Genomic DNA, 22,427 nt, shown 5'->3' with positions numbered 1-22,427 from the left:
AAAATGTTAAAAAAACAGACAATGTGAATTTCTGGATTTTTTTTCTCAGTTTGTCTCCCATAGTTGAGTTCTACCTATGATGTAAATTACAGACGCCTCTCATCTTTTTAAGTGGTGGAACTTGCACTATTGCTGACTGACTAAATACTTTTTTGCCCCACTGTATATATATATAACGAAACTCGACTTTTAAGTAGAGATCGCCGACCCGATCCCAGAGTGGGATTGGGTCGGGTTTCACGAAACCCGACTTTGCTAAAAGTCGGCGACTTTTGAAAAGTGCCGATCTGTTTCGCTCAACCCTAGTACACATATTTAGTATCGCCGTGCCCGTAACGACCTTACCTATAAAACTGTCCCACTAGTTAACCCCTTCAGTAAACACCGTAAAAAAAAAAGGCAAAAAACAACGCTTTATTATCATATCGTCAAGCAAAAGTGAAATAACACGCGATCAAAAAGACGGATATAAAAAAACATGGTACCGTTGAAAACGTCATCTTGTCCTGCAAAAAACGAGCCACTATACAGCATCATCAGCGAAAAAATAAAAACATTATAGTCCTCAGAATAAAGCGATGCAAAAATTATTATTTTTTTATATAAAAGTTTTTATCGTATAAAAGCACCAAAACATTAAAATATGATATGAGGTATCGCTGTAATCGTACTGACCCGAAGAATAAAACTGCTTTATCAATTCTACCAAACATGAAATTGTATAAACGCCCCCCCCTCAAAAAAAAAAAAAATTTAAAAATAGCTTGTTTTTGGTCATTATGCCTCACAAAAATCGGAATAAAAAGCGATCAAAAAATGTCACGTGCCCGAAAATGGTACCAATAAAAACGGCAAGTCGTCCCGCAAAAAACAAGACCTCACATAACTCTGTGGAACAAAATATGGAAAAATTATAGCTCTCAAAATGTGGAGATGCAAAAACTTTTTTTGCAATAAAAACTGTCTTTTAGTGTGTGACAGCTGCCAATCATAAAAAACCACTAAAAAAATAGCTATACATAGTAAATCAAACCCCCCTTCATGTAGGGAAAATCTCCCTAACAAAAAAAAATTTAGTTCTCTGATTTAAGGGCATAAAAATTAAAAGTTGGAAAATAGCGAAATTTTCAAAAATGTTGCCAAATTTCCATTTTTTTCACAAATAAACGCAGGTAATATCAAATAAATGTTACCACTATCATGAAGTACAATATGTCACGAGAAAACCATGTCAGAATCACTGGGATCCGTTGAAGCGTTCCAGAGTTATAACCTCATAAAGGGACAGTGGTCAGAATTGTAAAAATTGGCCCGGTCATTAACGTGCAAACCACCCTTGGGGTAAAGGGGTTAACATTGGGTACGCAGGTCATGCGGATGTATTCAGATGCGTCCGCATGCGTCGTTTTGATGCTGCACCGACTGCAACAAAATGCAACATGTTGCGTTCGGCACAGTGACAAAACGATGTATCCGCATGGAATGCGTACCCAATGTTAAAGATAGGTACTCAGGAGACATGCAGACGTAGGCGGAGCTGAATGGAAGAGGTGCGGCAGTGGGCAGGGCATAACAGAGGAAGAAGGCTGCCATCTGCAGCTCTGCCCTACGCAAGTGTGAAACTATCCTAAAACGTTTGCACAGTACCATAAAACTGACTTTGTAACACACGCGTCTCTGCTCCGTACACCTCGTACACAGGCGGCTCCACTCCGTACACCCCGTACACACACGGCTCCGCTCCGTACACCTTGTACACAGACGGCTCCACTCCGTACACCCCGTACACACACGGCTCCGCTCCGTACACCTTGTACACAGACGGCTCCACTCCGTACACCTCGTACACAGGCGGCTCTGCTCCGTACACCTTGTACACAGACGGCTCCACTCCGTACACCTCGTACACAGGCGGCTCTGCTCCGTACACCTTGTACACAGACGGCTCCACTCCGTACACCCCGTACACACACGGCTCTGCTCCGTACACCTTGTACACAGACGGCTCCACTCCGTACACCTCGTACACAGGCGGCTCTGCTCCGTACACCTTGTACACAGACGGCTCCACTCCGTACACCTCGTACACACACGGCTCCGCTCCATACACCTCGTACACACACGGCTCTGCTACATCCACACTGTAAACCCCTCCTGACCCCACACATAAACTTCCCCTCATCGAGCACCATGACAACCAGCACAGCAGAGTCCTGCATACACTGAGGCCCCTGATCATGTGACCCCTGACTCCTCCCCTCCTGTGACCTCATCACAGGTCCTGTGTGCACAGAGCAGCCATATATGTGGAGTGCGGCTCTGCAGGTGGAGGTAGGTGCTGGGCCCCGTTATTCTCTATCAGGATTAGCCGCTGCTGGTCACACTCGGCCATTTTCCTTCCCGTTGCTCCCCCTGGCGGTCGGTACAGTCACTGATACAGTCTGTAGTGTTTCCCAGGGATGATTCCTGTCGCCCTCTCCCCTCTTTTCCGGCTCTGTCACTCACACTCGGCCGTTCTCCCCTCATTGTGTATTTTCCCCTATGTGATTAATGATCCGTGGTGTGATGTGTTCTCATTAGTGATGGGTGAGTGTGATTGACACGTGATCAAATATTCGATTACTCGCTCGATTCCCTGCTCTGCATATTTGGCTCCTGATGTTCAGCCCCTAAACATGCTGGGATTGCCTGTCAGTCATTGTAGTTCTCTAGCCTTGTTGGCTACTGGCATTACTGTGACTGCCAGCCGCATAGCGTCATCGAGTGTGTATAAGACCCATTGCTGCCATTTTCCTCACACTGTATGCGTCAAAAGCTTACAGAGATCTGCTGGAGAAATGACAGTGTGCTATAGGCTGCCGTCACACTATCAGTATTTGGTCAGTATTTTACCTCAGTATTTGTAGCCAAAACCTGGAGTGGAGCAATTAGTGGAAAAGTCTAATAGAATCATATGCACCACTTCTGTATTTATCACCCACTCCTGGTTTTGGCTACAAATACTAATGTAAAATACTGACCAAATACTGATAGTGTGACGGCAGCCATACAGCATTTAGCTGCCTGACAGATTCTATTCTCTAATGCTGCCGCTAATATCTGAAAAAAGCTGAGAGTATGGTGGCGGAGTAGAGATTGACATACTATCTGCAAATAATTTTGGTTCCGGTGGTTTAGTAGGGATTGTCTTATTACAGACATTTTTTTCATGTTTGATTTAGTTACAGACTGTCGCTGTCGTGTAGAGGAAAAAATCCTTTCAGGGACTATTCAAATAGACTCTATTCGGTAATAATACTTAGCGGCGTAGATCATTTAAATTGAGGGTGCAGAAAGGGAAAGTGGAGGTGCTGCTGATGGTGTACACAGAGGTCGTTGTCCACGTAAAACTGAGTCTGCTGCGGGAGCACAACAAACATGCTCATCCACGAGACCTACTGTAGCTTTCTGTTCCACTTTTCAGGGGGGCGCGGAACACCACTCTTAAAGCCAGAGCAGTTCGAGCAGATTGTGGGTTGGATGGCAGCTAATGCTTCCAATCTGTTTCCCAGCACCACCCTGTCTTCCACACAGTCCAGCCTCGCCAGCCAAGAGTCTGGACCACATAATCGGCACCATGATCCTCCTTCATCCCGCCATGCCGAGTCCCAGAAGGCAAGTTACCCTAGACTTGGACACTCCTAGGAGCTCTTTACCTTTCCATTTATGGCTTCATCTGGCCTGTCCCTGTGAAAGTTTCAAGAGGGACATTAGGAGATTGTTTGCTCTGATGACCAAATATTTGAGCAGCCAGAGTCAAAAGTAGTCGACGGTGGTCAACTGCAATTACAGTCTCAAGAGGTGGATGGTGTTGAGACAACATTACCAACAAGTCATGTTAAGAGAACAAATCAGGAGGAGGACGAGAGTGATTAAGTGGAAGACAAGGTCATGGATGATGAAATCACTGACCCAACCTGGCAAGGTGGAATGCAAAGCGAGCACAGCATCACAAAGGGGAAGCAATCCGCAGCGCCGCAACAGGCATGAAGAGGCATTGGGGTTGATAGAGGGAGAAGGCGGTCAACTGTTCCCCAGAGAACCTCACATGTCCAGATCCTAGGCCAATGGTCAGGTGTTTCTCAGTCTCGCGCTATTTTTTTTTTTTACAGAAAGTGCGGAAAATTAGAACCTGTGCTGTATCAAGATCAGCAGGGGCCTGACCACTACCAGTCTGACCCCACCAGCATGCTCATGCATATGTCATCCAAGCAACCGACTAGATGGGCCAAACACCTGGTCCCCAATCAGTGTTTGCCGGTGACACCACTGCCTCTTCCTCTGTGCTATGAGCTTGCCAATCTTCTGGACACACACGTTCCTTCCTCTTTGCACCTGTTGTTGCACATACGCAACCATCATCAGCAACCATGTTCGCTTCCTTGTCCGAGTGCATCGTTCAGCCCTTGGAACGCAGGTGGAAATGCACATCTACCCATCCACAGCCCAAACACTAAAGAAACACATTTCCAGACTGCTTGCTCTGGAAATGTTGCTGTTTAGGCTTCTGGACACTGATGCTTTCCGCAACCTAATGGCAGCAGACATCCCTCGGTACTTGCTTCCCAGCAGACACTATTTTTACTTTCTCCTGTAAAGCCGTCCCCACCTTACAGCAGCACGTGTCTCATAACAACACCCATGCATTGACCAATGCAGTTACTGGGAAGGTCCACTTATCAATTGACACGTGGAAAGTGCTTTTGGCCACGGACGCTATATTTTCCGAAAGGCACACTGGGTGAACCTGCTGGAGGTCGAGACCAAGTTGGACCCTGGGACCGCAGACTTGCTACCAATGCCTCGAATTGCGGACCCAGGTTCCATCGGGGTGTCCCCTTTCTTCCTGCACCCCCTCCTGCATCTCAAAATAATCGTCCATATCAATCGAAGGTTGAAAGTACTGTCTTGGCGGAATGCAACAGGCATGCTTAACAAACCATACAGATATAACAGACCAGGCATGGACGTATGTGATAATGGCCGTAACCTGGTGGCAGCTCTGAAGCTTGGCAACCTCACACACATACAATGCCTGGCACATGTGCTCAACTTAGTAGTTCAGCACTTTCTAAAAACCTACCTCAATTTGCCTTCACTACTTGTCAAGGTATGCCACGTGCTCACCCTTTTCCGCAAGTAAGCTACATCTGCTGCTGGTATGGCTGTGCTGCAGCAGCGTTTGCAACTGCTACCTCGCCACCTGGTTTTTGCCTGCCCACACACTAGAACTCAACATTGCATATGTTGGCAAGGCTTTGTGAGCAGCAGAGGGCAGTAGTTGAATACTAGCTCCAACATGCCAGTCGATATTCTGCTCAGCCATCGCACATAACTGTCAAGTGGGCATAGATGTCTGACATCTGTGCGGTACTCCAAAACTTTGATGAATCAACCAAGATGGTGAGAGGTGATGATATATTTAGCATGACCTTACTGCTTCCTTGCCTACTCAAACACTCGCTGCTGACAATGAAAAATGAAGCTTTGCATGCAGACCAGGTGGCAATGGATGAAGAAGGTAGACAAGGTGATACTACCCTACCCAGCCCAGCCTCATCTCATCTTCTTAGCATGGATTGGGTGAGGAGGAGGAGGATCAGGAGATGTCACCTGCTCTACAGAGGGTACTACAGTGTCCTCCCACGAGCCTAGGAGCAGGTTGGCGTAAGTAGCGTTCCAGCAGACATCTTTGGATATCGAGGTCACTTGTGGTCACATGACCTCCGACGAACACGGCTTTCTGTCAGACGCTGGCGTTGATTTGAGAATATTTAAGCTACGACACGTGCCCATGCTAAAAAACACAGCGCCTTATTGACAGAACTGGTGAGGGTCACTGAGGGTCAGTCGACATGGAGTGGGGGCGCAACTTCGCTACCCAGGGTACCAACCTCCGCTGATAGGAAGGGCTATCTTCAGGGATAGGTACAATCTATCCTCCCTAGACCTTTTCTATTGTTGTTTAATCTTTGAAGTTATTGTGCCGTTGTTGTATATCCCGGTGGATAACTTTCACGGGACTATTGCTTCAAGACCCTGTTCCTTTTTTAGAATTAATAGTGGTATATATTTTTTTGACTTTTTAAATAACAACTTAAAGGTTAATTTCCAGGACGTCATCCTGACAGCACCCTGGAGGACGTCCTCCTCCCCTTGCTGGGACAGGAAACACACGAGTTTAAAAGGCCAAGTCCCACCCACAGTCCTCAGTGTTTTTCCTGTCCCTGCAAGGAAGGGACGCACGAGTGAGAAGCTGCGCAGGACTTACCGGAGCTCAGGGGGATCGTGCGGCTTGCCAATACCCTTCCCCCTGTCAAGAGGCTCAGGGCAGAAACCCTCCAGTGGGGGGTCCCTCTGCTCTAAAGACCAGGAGTGGACGAAGCTCCTGGTGGCAGCCGCTCCTCCCGGTGGGAGGCTCTCGGCTGCGGACGCTATCCACGCGGTGCGCGGCCATCCTGGGCAGCGTGGTATCCAGAACGGCGTCTCCCGGCAGGAAGTCGTCAGAACGCGTCACTTCCGGTCCGTCGGCATTTCGTTACCGCTACTTCCGGTAACGCCGTATGCGCGGGGGAAAGCGTGCAGTGAATCGCACAGCGGCAGAAGCGCTCCTGATCTGGCGCTGAGAGCTGCGGGGACCTGCTACCCTCATCATGGAAGCAAGTACTCCAACCGAGGAGGGGGTAAGTGCGCATGGCGCAAGTTCCCCTATCTATATGCAGAAGCAGGCTCACCCCAGTGCTTATCCCTTCTTATGTCATTTAAGGATAAGGGAAACCCCGCGGGTCCTCCTGTTCAGATTAAGAAATCCGGCAAGGCATCTGGGAAATCTGTTAGATGTCCCCTTTGTAATATGAAGCTCCCGGACTCCCATGGGAAATCTTTATGTGGGGACTGCACAGCTAAGGTCGTAAGGGACGAACAACCCACATTGCTGGCTGAGATGAGATCCCTTATACGTGAAGAAGTACAAGCTTCTTTGTCTACCATGGTGCAGAAATCCAGTCCTATCCCCACCCGTAAGCGGGCCAGACGGGAGCAGGACTTAAGAGAACAGGAGGTTACTTCTGAGGACAAGTCTAACTCAGAGGACTTCGTCTCAGAGGAAGAGGGAGAGCTTCCGTCAGGAAGCCAGGATTACCAAAGAAAATACCTCTTCCAGGCAGAAGACACAAATGATCTGGTGCAGGCGGTGCGATGCACTATGCAAATAGAGGAGACATCTAAACCACAAACCAGGCAGGACTTGATGTTTGGTGGACTTATGTCACGTCAGCAGACAGTATTTCCGGTTAGCGAGCACATTAAGGCCATGATTCTGGAAGAATGGAAAGAGGCAGAACGCCGGCTGGTGTTATCCAAGGACTTTAAGGCTCGTCTACCTTATGAGCCGGAGGACATAAAACTATGGGACGAAGTTCCCAAAATTGACGTTCCTGTGGCAAAGGTGGCCAAGAAAACGGCCATACCTTTTGAGGACTCATCAAACTTGCGTGATCCTATGGATAGGAAAGCCGACATATTGTTAAAAAGAGCCTGGGAATCTTCTGCGGCTCTAATAAAAACAAATATAGCGGCTACTTCGGTGGCTCGGTCTATGTATCTATGGATGGGTCAATTGGAGGAACGCCTATCCAATAAGACCCCGAGATCTGAAATCATAAATTCCCTCCCTATGATGAAATCTGCCACGGCTTATCTGTCTGATATGACTGCTGAGTCAGTCAGGTTTTCGGCCAGATGCAGTTCCTTATCTAACGCGGCTAGGAGGGCGGTCTGGCTAAGGTCCTGGTCGGGGGATAATGCTTCCAAATCTAAACTTTGTTCAATTCCCTTCTCAGGTGAAAGGGTTTTTGGACCCTCCCTGGATACCATTTTGGAGTCAGCCTCCGACAAAAAGAAGGGGTTTCCAGAGGAGAAATCTAAGAAGCCCCAGTCCTTTCGGAGAGGATTCCCCTTCAGAAGGCAGTCTGAGTTTCGAGGAGGCAGATCCAGTAGAGGATCTTATAGGGGCTCCCGTAGCCAGGGCAATAGAAACAGAGGTTTCTTCTTCAGCCCTTCCTCAAAATCTAAATCGCAATGACGCCAGTCTCATAGGGGGTCGACTCCGCCAATTTTCGCACAATTGGGCTCGGATCACTCAAAATCAGTGGGTCCTTCGGACCATCTCAGAAGGTTACAGTATAGAGCTCTACTCCCCCCCACCAGACAGATTCATCAGTCCTACGGTAGTACCGCGAGTCTCTCCCATGTTGACAGACCTGATGGAAATGCTCTCCTCAGAGGTCATAGTTCCGGTACCATCTCCGGAAATAGGCTTGGGTCATTACTCCTCCCTTTTGTTCCATAATGAAACCGTCCGGCGAATCTCGCACTATAATAAATCTGAAACCTCTAAATGCCTGGGTCAGGTACAAGAGGTTTCGTATGGAAGCCATCCGTTCGGCAATACTCCTAATAGATCAGAATGCTGTGATGTGCACTCTAGATCTAAAGAGTGCCTATTATCAGGTTCCCGTCCACCCTTCTTCTCAGAGGCTTCTGAGGTTTGCGGTAGTCCTGCCGTCCGGGACCTGTCACTTCCAGTTTCAGTGCCTTCCATTTGGTCTTGCCTCAGCACCTCGTATCTTCACAAAACTGGTGTCGGAGATTGTCGCTTTCCTAAGAAATCAAGGGATCAGAATAATCCCTTATCTCGACGACTTTCTCCTGGTGGCAAGAACGCCAGAAATTCTATCAGACCACAGGAACCGAACTATTTCAGTGATGGAAGAACTTGGTTGGGTCATAAATTGGCGGAAATCCGATTTGACTCCAGAGTGCATGAAGACGTTTCTGGGAGTACGTCTGGATTCAAGGAACAGAATATCCCTCTTACCCGAGTCCAAGCTGATTGCAGTGCAGTCTCAGGTTTGGCTCCTGCTGGAGCACAGGGTGACGACAAGGACGGCCATGCGAGTCCTCGGCCTGATGACGGTCTGTATTCCGTGTGTGAGATGGGCTCAGTTCCATTCATGACCACTACAGAAATTGATTCTTTCCAGATGGGACAGGAGTCTGTCTTCTCTGGACAGTACTTTACACCTATCACATTGTGTAAGAAGGTCTCTCCTCTGGTGGACAAAGCCAGAGAAATTAAGAAAAGGAGTATTATGGTCCGCAGATCCATACGTAGTAGTTACTACAGATGCCAGCGCTTGGGGCTGGGGAGCTCACCTAGAAGACAGGATCCTTCAGGGGAGATGGCCGGAAGACGTCATCCACAGCTCCTCCAACTTCAAAGAACTATACGCGGTCTGGGAAGCTTTGAGAAGGAACTGACACATCCTGGAAAATCGTCATGTCAGGATAATGTCCGACAATGTGACAACAGTCTATTTTCTGAAACATCAAGGAGGTGCGAAACACCATGCGCTTCAGGAACTGACAGAGAAGATATTTCGTTGGGCAGAAAGATCGGTCCTTTCTATTTCAGCGGTTCACCTAGAAGGCTCCCAGAACGTTATAGCGGACTATCTCAGCAGAAGGGAGGTGTCTGCAACAGAGTGGGAACTCAACCAGGACGTCTTCCAGGACTTATGTCTTCGCTGGGGAACCCCCTGTATAGACCTATTCGCAAGCAGGAGAAATTCAAAGGTCTCAAAATTCTTCTCTCTGAACCCGCGGGATCTTCCAGAAGGAATAGATGCTCTGAGCCAGGATTGGACGGAACCTCTCTCGTATGCATTTCCCCCTCTGGCGTTGGTTCCGGCTGTTCTCAGAAAGATCAAGGAGGATCGAGCTCTCGTCATATTGATCGTTCCATACTGGCCAAGAAGGAGTTGGTTTTCCCTTCTACTAGAGCTAGCAATCGAGAATCCAGTAGAGCTCCCTCTCAGAGCGGATATAATCCACCAGGGTCCGGTATTCCACCCAAACCCAGAGAAGCTCCATCTCTCGGCATGGATCCTGAAGGGTCCATCTTGAAGGCTAAGGGTCTATCAAGCCATGTAATATCTACTATGAAGTCTAGTAGGAAGCCTGTTACGTCAGCAATTTACTTGAAAATTTGGAGACGGTTCTGTCTGGAGGGTGGCAGGTCTGAGGTTACGGCAGGCACTCCCGACTTACCCAGAATTTTAGATTTCTTGCAGGCTGGGTTTGACAAAGGTCTTAAACCAAGCACATTGAAGTTGCAGATCTCGGCACTTAGTTCTTTCCTCGACTATCCCCTAGCGTCACACCCGTGGATAGTTAGATTCATCAGAGCTACCCAGAGGTTGCGCCCCACTATCAGACATATGTCTCCTTCTTGGGACCTTAACTTGGTCCTCAGATTTCTCTGCAAAGACCCCTATGCGTCAGTGGATAATATGCCCATTTCCATTCTTACACGTAAAACGGCGTTTCTTGTAGCAGTGACTACGGCTAAAAGAGTGGGGGAAATTCAGGCCCTGTGTACTAGGGACCCATACCTTCAAATTAGAGAGGATTGTATAATTCTTAAACTCGACCCCTCCTTTATTCCAAAAGTAGGAACATCTAAAAATAGAAATCAAGAGATTGTGTTACCATCTTTCTGCAATAACCCTGCTAATGCTAAAGAAAAAGTCCTTCATTCTCTGGATGTCAGGCAGGCAGTTCTTGACTACCTGGCAGCCACCAACACTTGGCGCATCGACCCAAACCTATTCATTTTGTATGGGGGCAAAAATAGGGGTAAAAAGGCCTCTAAGGCCTCTATTGCTCGGTGGATCACGTCTGTGATCTCTGAGGCCTATCAATCTGAAGGGCTCTCTCCTCCGGAGGGTCTCCATGTACATTCGACTAGAGGGATAGCTACTTCTTGGGCAGAGAGGGCAGGTGCCTCTCTAGAACAGATTTGTAAGGCCGCGACATGGGCTAGTGCCAATACCTTTTGCAAACACTATAAACTTGATGTTTTGTCTGGTCAGCATACTGCATTTGGGAGAAAGGTTCTCCAAGCGGTTATCCCACCCTGAGGAGGTGCTTTGGTACTCTCCAGGGTGCTGTCAGGATGACGTCCTGGAAAATAGGTATTAAGCTTACCGTTAATTATGTTTTCAGGAGTCCTTCCTGACAGCACGGGTAGTTCCCTCCCTGTATTATTATATGATGCATGGTATTCTAGCATGTTTGTAACCTATTCCTAGCATATGATGTAATATGTTCCTGGTTATAATGTGATATGTTTGCTACCATTAAACAAAGATTTTTTCTGCATTTCCTTGAGGCGGTTCTTGTTACAACACTGAGGACTGTGGGTGGGACTTGGCCTTTTAAACTCGTGTGTTTCCTGTCCCAGCAAGGGGAGGAGGACGTCCTCCAGGGTGCTGTCAGGAAGGACTCCTGGAAATATAATTAACGGTAAGCTTAATACCTATTTTTTAAAACAGTTTTTGTTCTGACACTTGGTTCTCTCCTACTACAAAACCCTACATTATTACTTTTGGTTTTTTGATGCTTCAATAGTCTCCATGGGAGACCTAGATGCTGCCATAACCTGATCGGCTCTGGTACATAGAGGCGATGTTCAGATCACCTGTATGCAGCAGAATACCTCACTTGCTATGAGCGCCGACTACCGGCATTGACAACCATAGAGGTCTCCAGGAAACCTCTGGTTGTCAAGCTAATTCATCGGTGACCTGGGATCACGTAACGGTGGGTAACCGATGGGCGGATTTCCGGCCCGATTGCCGGAAGCTCACTTTAAATGCTGCTGTCAGAGTTTGACAGCGGCATTTCATGGATTAATAGCCGCGGGTGGATTGCGATTCCACCCGCAGCTGTTCCTGGCACATGTCAGCTGTTCAAAACAGTACGGCGTAGGTCACGAAGGGGTTAAAGCTAGGACCCGACATACGAACATGAGCTGTAGAGCTGATTCTCGTCTTCTTGGAACTGTCACTTCCAGGATTACCCTGAACACTCCCTCCCAGAACAGAACCGGGCAAGACCACCAAATGTGGGCCATTGTGCCCTCGTTTATGCCCCATCACCAGCACAAATTAGAGGTACTTGGAAACCACTTATGCAGAACCACAGGAACCTGATACCACCTGGAAACCATTTTATAGTTAGCCTCCTGGGATTTGGTTGCGATAAGAGATTTATGGGAGAAATAGAAACATCTCCACTGTTCAACTGAAATTTTTAGCTGTAGTTCAGTCTCCCAGGCTCCGCAGGAGTGGGGAAGAGAATTTGGATCGAGAGATGACCGTAGACCATACAAAAAACGAGACCGCATGGTGTGGCTTTGAGTGGAAATGCATAATTTTTCAAATGGAGATAAAGGACGGGCAAGATCAAGACTTCCAACAAGAGAGAGGAAAAAATGTTTGAATTGAGTGTACTCAAAATAATGGTGCGTCGTAGGGGTCTCACCCTGTAAGATATCTGGAAGAGAAATGAGAGTTCCTGAGGGTATAAGCGGATGAGTTTTCTCTGAGAACTATTTAAAAACGTAAAGGAGTAAGTGACCGGCGGAAAACTTGGATTGCCATTTATAGGGGTTAGGGGGCCCTGAGTAGCAGTTAGAGAATCCTTAGTGTTAATTGAGTGTATGGCTTTGAGTTCTATTTTCACTGAATGACAGTGGAACCTCCTTATTTCGAGCAACAAGAGGCCAAATCCAGGGCAACAATGGAATGGAGAATGGGTAAATGTCTTTACCAACTGGATGGAGTTGACATCGGTGGCTCGTGATTGAGATAACTCGTCAACTCTGGTTGAGACAGAAGAAAGTTCGATTCGAAAATGTGTGAACTCCTGCTTGCATTCTGAAACCACAGGGCCGGAGTTGATGCTTCTCCTGGTGCATGGTGTGGAGATGTAGGACTCCACGAGAAGCCTGTTGACCATGAGGGAGAGACGTTTGGGCCCATGGAGGCATCCATAAGTGGTTGGTCAGTAGAGCCCTCCCAGTTCAATGGTGCCAATGTGACAAGGTTCGGTCCAGCTGGGATTTCAAAGTCTAGGGAGTGCTCCACAGATATAGCGGGATCATGTGGATAGTTGTCCCCCTTTAAGAGAAAATGGGAAAATGCTAATTCCACAGGCAGATAAGGAACAGTCATCTTGCCTGTGTCTTGGGATGCTCCTGAGCCAGGTGAGGAAAGCTCACTCCCAGCCCCCGATACTGAAGAGAAGCCTGAGGGAGATTGATCCGCCATTAAGCTGACCTCCCTCCTTTCAGTTCTGGTGCGGCAGCTATCTTGTGTCCCCTCAGCCACCGAGATGGAGATCACCACGGGAACAAAATGCATCCGACCCGCATCTAATGCAGAAAGATTATTATTAGAACTCCTGAGTGCCAGGAGCGGAGAGAGAGAGAGAGAGCAGCCTCCAGGGCCAGAGTCTAGAGTGATGGTGAATGCACCTCATCCCGACGGCCATCTTGTGGCATGATGCTGACAGGAGCCAGGAGCTAGTCAGAGGAAATCCGTCCGCAGTAGAGATGATCTATGGGTAGGTATCCTATCTCCGCGGCTGACGACGTCTCCAGAAGATGTGGGGAAGGTGATCCTTGGGATACAGAGGGAGGAGAGTGCCGGCCCGCCTCTCCTCCAGGTGCCGCGTCTCCCGACGTCTGTAGGTCCTGTGCCGACTTCTGCGGGTGCAGGAAGCTTTCTATATCTCCCTGGTGAAGCAGAGTACAAGACGAGGAACATGCTTTTGTCCTCCTGTCCATTTTGCCCTCCTGTCCATTTTGCCCATGATAAGGAAAGGTTTATCAGCGTTTTCCTTGTTGGAGGTAGAGGAGCTCCAAAGAGTGCATTTTCACACGGTCATGGCTAGCCACGCCCCCTGTAATTATACTTTTTATGTAGTGTTTTACAGCCACTCATCTTCAATTTTTCTTTAAATTTAGGTTTATATAATTTTCCTGACCCGTCAAGGATGGATAGAGACAGAGACAAGATTGTAGAGAAAGTATTACACCTCACCCTAGAGATCCTCTTCCGGCTTACTGGAGAGGTGAGAGATTCTGATGACGTCACATTTAAAACATTCTTATCTATGGGAATAACAGATGGACAGAACTGGAGAGGTGAGGACTCTGGAAAGAAATGCCTGTAGTGAGATTTATTAATGTGTCTCCCCATAATCAGGATTACACAGTGGTGAAGACCTCTAGTGTGTGCGGTCAGGACCCTGTGTCAGAGGAATGGGGAAGATCCCTGAGTCCACTCACGGTGCCTGCACCTCACCCCATGAGACATGAGGACATCAATGACCAGAAGATCTTAGAGCTGACCTACAAGATGATTGAGCTGCTGACTGGAGAGGTGACACTGCTGGGAATGCTGGGACATTATAAAGTAAAGGTATGACGTGATTGGGGAGATGACAGTATCATTGTATGTGTCAGGTTCCTATAAGGTGTCAGGATGTCACTATCTATTTCTCCATGGAGGAGTGGGAGTATTTAGAAGAGCACAAAGATCTGTACAATGATGTCATGATGGAGGTTTCCAAACGCCTCATATCATCAGGTAATAGACAGGACTAAATACACAGTCTATAATTATTTGTATGTAAAGAATGAATTCAGTCCCTGTATGTGTTTCCTCCAGTTCTATCCAGTAAGAGGACAACACCAGAGAAATGTCCCCGTCCTCTTCTTCCACAGGATGATGTAGAAGAAGAACCCAATGTTCCTCAGCATCATCAGGTAGATGAAGAGAAGGTTTCATGAGATCCCCCCATGATGTGTAGACGGCTGTAAAGGTCTTGTTCTCAGTCTTGTTTTATCCACCAATATTATATGTTTTACACTTGTGTAATGAGAACTGTGGAGATTTCAGGATTAGAGCTGCTCATATATGTGACTTCTTTATCTGTCTGTGACTTTTACAATATTTGCTTCAGGGTGAAGAGCTGACCTATATTAATACTACAGGGACATATTTCAAGGGTGATGAGTGGTGTAAAGTGGAGATTCCTACAGATACCTGCCCAGGTGAGTAGTAACCACTAAATGGAGAGATAAGTCACAGATTCTTCTCATTTGAAATATTGGTGTGCATCCATTCGCATATCCCAGTCCTTCAACCACAATAATAGTTAGTGGCCAATAGATGGGAGTTCCTCTATGTGAATGCAGACTTATGAATACTCATAGTGCACGCTGTCAGGATTTTCTGGTGCCGACTCCATGAGCGGAGGAGTGTGAATTATTCGTTTTGCATACATGCGGTCATATGTCAACCAGATGTGTGTGGCCTTGCTCACTACAAGTGAATTGAGCTAGGCCGGACCTGTTTATTTGGAAAGTGAACAGAAGCGTGCAAATCGCATAGTTCCTTGCACTGGAGAATCATGACAACCCCTTTAAAAGTTTATCTTTTGGGCTTGGAATTACCACAGATCACATGGTAGCCTTGTACACACACACACACCCCACCCACCCACCCATATAGCAGAGGTATTCACCAGAGTATGTAGGGAGGGGGAAGAAAGTAAAACAGGGAAGGATAAGGAATTTCCAAGCGTCCAAACCAGGCAACAATCGCTAATAAATTCCTCCAGCACTCCTTCACAACACCAACTTCTCCCACACCAAGATCATGTAGCTATTGCTAACTCTGATGATGACTTGGTAGTCAAGCCCAGATTTTATAGGGAAAAGGAGTGGCTAACCGAGCACAGCTGAATGTAGGAGTTTTCAAACATGGCCGATTAACCCCTGTTCTGCTGGAAGAAATAAACACGTTTAATACACTGGAGAAGTGTTTTTTCTCAGCGTGGTAGGAGCAACCAGACGCTGGCTCCGCTCCGTTGTGGTAACCCTGTGACAGATTCCATCTCCTGTGTGTTGGACAATTTACCTGCTGGGTTGGTATTAGAGCTTTCATGGCTATATATTCAGAATCCTATTATTGATTGGTGTCGGAAGTATATTGTTAAGTGGAGCCCCAACTGTCATAAAAAAATGTCTTGGGTTAAGTTCACATTTGCATGTATGTGCGCAGCGTATCATCTGCATGCCAAAACGCATGTTTACGCAGCATTTTTTATCCGCATCAGCTTACGCATGACGGCAAAGGAATTGCTGTGTGTGCATGCGTTTGTATGCGTTTTGCCTACGTTTGCGTTGTTTATGCGCATGCATTCAATATTTCCAGGAAGGCGTGTCTCGAAACAGTTCCTGGACATGCGCAGTTCGCAAGCGCATCGAACGCATCCGTACGCATGTCCTTCCGTACGCATGCATTCCCATAGACAGTAATGCATTTTTTTGACGCACTCATCTGCATGCCTGCGCATATTTGATGGACTTTTGACGCCTCCCAAAATGCAACATGTTGCGTTCGCCACGCCCAGCCGCACACAGCGAAACGACACATGCAAACGCATGTCCATGCGTACACAATGTTAAATATATGTATGCATGATGCATGCAGATCAAACGCTGCGCGCACAGGCGCAAATGTGAAACCAGCCTTAGTTCTGTACAAATTTTCTCTGTTAGTCTAGCGGGTCTGCCGGGGTACCTGAAAGACTTCAGAGATGTGTTCTCTGTAAAAGAGACAGATTTTACCTCCTTATCATCCTTATATTTGTGCTATTGGTCTTGTCCATAATGCCAAATTACCTAAAGCTTGCCTGTATATTTTGTCGGTATCCGAATGTACTGCCATGAAAGAATAGGTAACCGAAAGTTTACAGAAGGGTCATATCCATCCTTCATCCCTCGCGTGTAGCTGCTGGACTTTTCTTTGTTAAAAAGAAAGATGGGTCCCTCAGTCCTTGCCTCGATTTCCGTGAATTAAACAAAATACCTATCCACTTCCATCCATGACCTTTTATAATCAGCTTCTAAGAGCAAAATGATTTTCTAAACTGGATTTTAAGGAGGCTTATAATTTGATACGCGTCCGGGAGGGTGATGAGTGAAAGACAGCGTTTTTAGCATCTCGGGGACTTTTGGAAAATCTTGTTATGCCTTTTGGATTAACCAATGCGCCAGCGGTATTTCAAAATTTTATGAACTATATCTTTTCTGATTTTATTGGAAGGTTTAATGTGGTATACTTTGACGATATTCTAATTTCTTTTTACTCTATCTGGATTAGCACTATGAACATATCCGTTTTGTGCTTAGAGAGACTTCTTTATGTGCTAAACTGGAGAAATGTACCTTTTCTGTCCAAGAGATCGTTCTTGGGGTTCATTGTATCAGCTGAAGGGTTTAGGATAGATCCTGGAAAGGTGCAGGCCATAAGTGATTGGGTTTAACCTCGTGACCTTAAAGCATTACCTTTTTTTAGGGTTTACAAATCACTACAGAAAAATGATTAGGGGTTTTTCTCAGATTGCAGAACCTCTTTCCGATCTCACACATAAGAGGGCTGATCTAAGGTTTTTGGTCACCGGATGCTATTTGCATTTAATTAAGAGTATTTTATGTCTGCTCCAGTTTTAATACAACCTGATTTTCAGAAACCATTCATTGTGGAGGTGGATGCTTCAGAGGTTGGGGTTGGGGCTGTATTCTCTCAAAGTTCCAAAACCCTGACCAACTTGAAACTTTGTACATTTTTTTTTCTAAGAAATTTTCGTTTGCTGCAAGAAATTATGATGTTGGGAATAGTGAGCTTCTTGTGGTTAAATTTGCTTTTGAAGAATGGAGACAGTTTTTGGAAAGGACAGAGCATCAAGTCATGGTGGTGACAGGTCAGAAAAATGTAGCCTATATTGAATCAGCTAAATGGTTAACCCCAAGACAGGCCAGATGGTCCTTATTTTCTAGATTCAATTTTTCGATCAATTTGAGGCCTGAATCCAAGAATGGCAGGCACGGTACCCCATAGGGAACGTGCCTAGGACTGCGGAGCCCCTATGGGAAAAGCTAGTAGGAAACTGTGCAGTGCCAATTCCCCCCTCCCACTACTCCCCCTATGTGATGCATTAATTTGGACGCCCAGCTGACCAACGGGAAGAAAGGAAGGGGCGTCCGGCCACACCCTCACGGGTTAAATTCAGGTGCCCGGGGTCAGTACCTCCCTCTTTCTCCCCAGCTGACCTCCTGGAAGCTGTCTCGGATCTCCCTGCGGCTATGTGTGACCCATTAATTGAGGCCCTGCGGCAGAGAGCTGCACAGGAAGGTGAGCAATGGTTACGATTCCTGATGTCTGGCCAAGGGCTCACCTTCCGGTGCCCTTTCACGTCTCCTTAACCTCCCCTCAGGCCCCCTCATCATCTGTCGGGGCTCTGTCCTCTCCTAACCTCTCCCCGTGCTGCGTCCTCTCCTAACCTCTCCCCAGGCTGCGTCTCCCAAACTCCCACTGCCCCCTCTCTTGGGCCGCCAGTCCCCCCTCCATTGTCTGTGGAATCACCTCCGTCCACTACTGTGCCGGCGGGAGATCCGTCCTCCCCGGTTCGGCATGTGGCCCCGTCCTCAGCCACCGGTGCCCCTACCACCGACAGTGCAGTGCTGCTGCTGGATAGACGCTCTATGTGCTCCACCTGCCCTCCCGAGTGTCTGCATGTCAGCGGGGGGCCGGCACTTACAAGTTGCCGTATCCATGCTGCTGCTTCATCCACCGCTCCGGGGAGAGCGGCAGGCGTCGTGGGGCTGTCGCCGGGCGCCGCTGCCGGGGGCAGGGGTGTTATGATCTGGTGACCTTGGAGCAGCATGAAAACTTTCACTGGAGTAGGTGGTAACTATACTGACCGCAAACCCTGATCTTAACACCGCAACTAGAAGTAGCCGTGGGGTGTGCCTAACAAAACCTAGACACCTCGACACAGCCGGAGGACTAAATACCCCTATAGATGGAAATAGGAATACTATCTTGCCTCAGAGCAGAACCCCAAAGAATAGGCAGCCCCCCACAAATAATGACTGTGAGTAGTAGAGGAAAAGACACACACAGGCAGGAAACAAGATTTAGCAAATGAGGCCACACTAGCTAAATAGGAAAGAATAGGACAGGATACTAAGCGGTCAGTATTAAAAATCCTTCCAAAAAATCCACAGCAAAAAATACAAAAACTCCACCATCTAACTAAAGATGTGGAGTGTATATCTGCAACTCCAGAGAATCCAACAAGACTGAGAAAACACTGACACAGTCTAAGCTGGACAAGAGAAAAACAAATGAATAGCACAGAATACAAGCACACTGCATGTGTGCCTCAGAAACAGACACTTATCTTTTGCTGAATTGGCAGCTAAGCAGGAGAAGCCAGAAAGTGATCCTACACTTCACAAGAAACATTGACAACTGGAAAGGACTAATGAGTCCTGCAAACCTTAATACCCCAGTCAGATTTGCAATCAGCAGATACACCTGTCCAGAACTGCAGGCCAGGGACAACTGCATTACCACCTACAGCCACCGGAGGGAGCCCAAAAGCAGAATTCACAACACAAGGGGCCCGGTCACCGGGCCCGTTCACGTCGGGCTCCTTCCTCGGCTAACGCGCAGGCCCCGGTCGCTTCCGATCCTCTGCTCCCATCTTCTGCCCAGACATCAGTGCGGGCAGTCATAGCCCCGCCCACTTCCACCCTGCATGCCGGCGCTGCTGCAGAGAGCACAGGGCAAGCCAGGGAAGCCCACTGCCGCAAGTTTCCTCGCACTGCACTGGTCGCACGAACAAGCACCTCCAGCCCGGGCCCCCGTCGGCATCATGGGGCCTCATCATCGGGCCCGTTACATCGGGAGCCTTCCTTCCCTCACGTCGGCGTGGCCCGGGCAGGCTTCGCCAACTTCTGGCCCGCTCTTCCAGGCTCGAGCATCCACCCAGGGTGCAGTGCGAGCCTGTGAGGCTCCGCCCACCTCCTCACCCATCTTTGCGCTTCACAGGCCGCGCTCCCTAGCCCCCGCAGTCAGCTCCTGTAGGTCCCTGCCCCCGCTTACCCACCCTCCACCCCAGCAGTGCAGGCCACCAGTCAGTCACGACCTGGCCCGCGACATCCCTCATGCAGACATAGCTGCTATGCCTGCATGGGGGGGCCGTGGGGTCAGGCTGTACAGCCATCAATGCGGTCTCAGAGTGCACTGACTGGTCTAACCCGACCGACCAGTACGCTCTGCAACCATTACAGTATAAAACAAACGCGCATGGTCGCACGCAACACGAACACCCCAATAATAAACGGTGTACTGCCAACACCTCCAGACACTCAGGCTCAAACTGATGTCCATTTTAATGCACCCTCCCCGATCCCCTCAGGCACATCCCATGCGGCTAGTCTCGGCGCCTTAGCGCCAACGCCGTTACCACGCCCCACACTCCCAGTCACAGCCCACAGCCAGCGCAACCCCCACCTTAGTCCAGAAATAGCTGCCCCGACACATTCTCCAACCCCAACAGTCGCAGGCTCATACGCCGCAGACCCCTTACTCCTCCGAAGACTCCCGACATCACGTTCTCTGTCCCTCTAATTCCCACTATTCCCTCGAACAACGCAGACACAGCACACATAGTTGCCCGCTAGATGGCATTCCCCATCCACATGAGGATGGTCCGACGGTTCCAAGAGCCAAGAAAGGCAGTACTGTAGAAGACGGCGGTCACCCCCAAGATCCCCAATATCCATCAACGTTGACAACCATACCAAGGCCGGAGCGACACCATCCGCGGTAACCGCTCAGGCACACGACAAGCCTCCGCTGTCACGCGCCCTGTTTTTGGCTGCCGGCTGGGGAGGGAGGGTGCGTCTTATAGTCGTAATGCAGGCTTACCGGCAGTGGTGTGGTGGAGGCGGCAGAGGTGCGGGGATGATGAGCGGTATGGCGTGAGCAGGGTCCCTTCCACCGGTGAGGTGACGCAGCGGCCCGGTATCCAATGTGAGCAGCAGAGACGGATTAATCACCGGTTTCTCGGTGGCAGCGGCCATCTTCCTGAGGCCGCGCGTGCGCAGATGGAGTGCTATGCTTCCCGGGGCTTCAGGAAAATGGCCGCTCGAGGCCGCGCGTGCACAGATGGAGATCGCAGCGGCCATTTTCCTGAAGCCGAGTTCGCAGGTTTAGATCTGCGATACAAAAGAAATAGACCAAAAATAGCTCAAACGATGAACACCTGGCTTCAGACCTTCGCAGTCCTAGGCTGCATTACGGGACAGAAACATCCAGAACATTGTTCCGAGCGATTTATCTACCAGGACCTAGTATATAATTCATAAAATTCCCACGGCTGGTCAGCATGGAGGCGGTACGATGAAGAGTTCTGCAGGGGGCTGGCCTTGGAACCTGACCTAGGCTGGGGCGTGAAAGCGACGGATGTCTGGTTACGTCTTATGCTATCCCAAAACAAACCCCCCTTTTCGTCGACGGCCACTAATTACCCAGCTACTGCAGGCCCAAATTCAGTGGTCGTACGGAGACCTGGGCCTTTCTTGCTGTATAACGAAGGGTACTGCCGCTTCCACGGGGCCTGTAAATATAAGCAGGACTGCTCAGCCTGCGGAGGCGGACACTCTGCAGCAAGGTGAACACGCCAAGCAAACACAGCGCCAACAAGGCATAACCCCCGGTGAACGTAACCGCAATGGGCCCCGGGCTAAGCCTTTATCCCAATAAAGAAGTGGCACAGCAACTTTATCATGGCTTTAAATTCGGTTTCTTTATCCCCTTCAAATTTAGTCACGCACCGACATCGGCGAATAATCTAAAATCGGCGCGTGAATTCAGAAAAAAAACAAAAAAGAGGTAGAACTAGGCAGGATGGCGGGCCCATTTAAATCGTTGCCATTCAGGAACTTCAGAATCTCACCCTTAGGCATCGTCCCTAAGAAAGAACCCAGAAATATCAGCTAATACACCACCTATCATACCCTAAAGGTGATTCGGTTAACGACGCAATACTCCCAGAAGAAGCGTCTGTAACCTACGCTTCGTTTGACAGGGCAGTTGAACTCGTACGTATAGCTGGGCCTGGTGCCTTGCTGGCAAAATCGGACATAGAGTCAGCATTCCGTCTATTACCCGTGCTTCCACCTGCTAGGTTGCAGGGTGGACCGGCTTTTTTACTTTGACATGTGCCTACCGATGGGCTGCTCCATCTCCTGTCACTATTTTGAGCTTTTCAGAACTTTCCTGGACTGGGTAGTACGTTACAAAATGGGCAGTAATTCAACGGTTCATTACCTCGACGATTTCTTGCTCGTCGGACCAAAAGACTCTAAACTTTGCTCCTTCCTTCTTCAAAAATTTAAGTTTCTAACCAGTCATTTCGGTGTACCACTCTCAACAGAAAAAACAGTTGGCCCGTGTAATGTACTGCCTTTCCTTGGCATCGAAATAGATACCAAGTCGATGGTTTTTAGATTACCAGCGGATAAATTACAAAAAACTCTGCAAATGGTAGAAGATTTCTAAGGAGCTAAAAGTCACCCTCCAACAGATGCGGTCCCTGCTAGGTTTGCTCAACTT

At 48.3% G+C, this 22,427-nt stretch overlaps 1 protein-coding gene across 1 annotated transcript in view; it reads left to right on the top strand.

Annotated features, from left to right (window-relative positions):
- The window catches only part of LOC138666523 (zinc finger protein 850-like), a 115,572-nt gene that overhangs the window by 48,017 nt on the left and 45,128 nt on the right, over positions 1-22,427 (top strand). The window contains exons 12-17 of the mRNA XM_069754738.1: positions 2,279-2,331; positions 13,913-14,019; positions 14,154-14,330; positions 14,414-14,537; positions 14,619-14,716; positions 14,914-15,004. Of these exons, the coding sequence (XP_069610839.1) occupies positions 2,279-2,331; positions 13,913-14,019; positions 14,154-14,330; positions 14,414-14,537; positions 14,619-14,716; positions 14,914-15,004 (650 nt within the window). The remainder of the gene's footprint in view (positions 1-2,278; positions 2,332-13,912; positions 14,020-14,153; positions 14,331-14,413; positions 14,538-14,618; positions 14,717-14,913; positions 15,005-22,427) is intronic.

This window comes from Ranitomeya imitator, chromosome 2 (assembly GCF_032444005.1).
Source record: "Ranitomeya imitator isolate aRanImi1 chromosome 2, aRanImi1.pri, whole genome shotgun sequence".
Lineage (NCBI taxonomy): Eukaryota > Metazoa > Chordata > Amphibia > Anura > Dendrobatidae > Ranitomeya > Ranitomeya imitator.
This window is presented reverse-complemented; position numbering and strand designations above follow the sequence as displayed.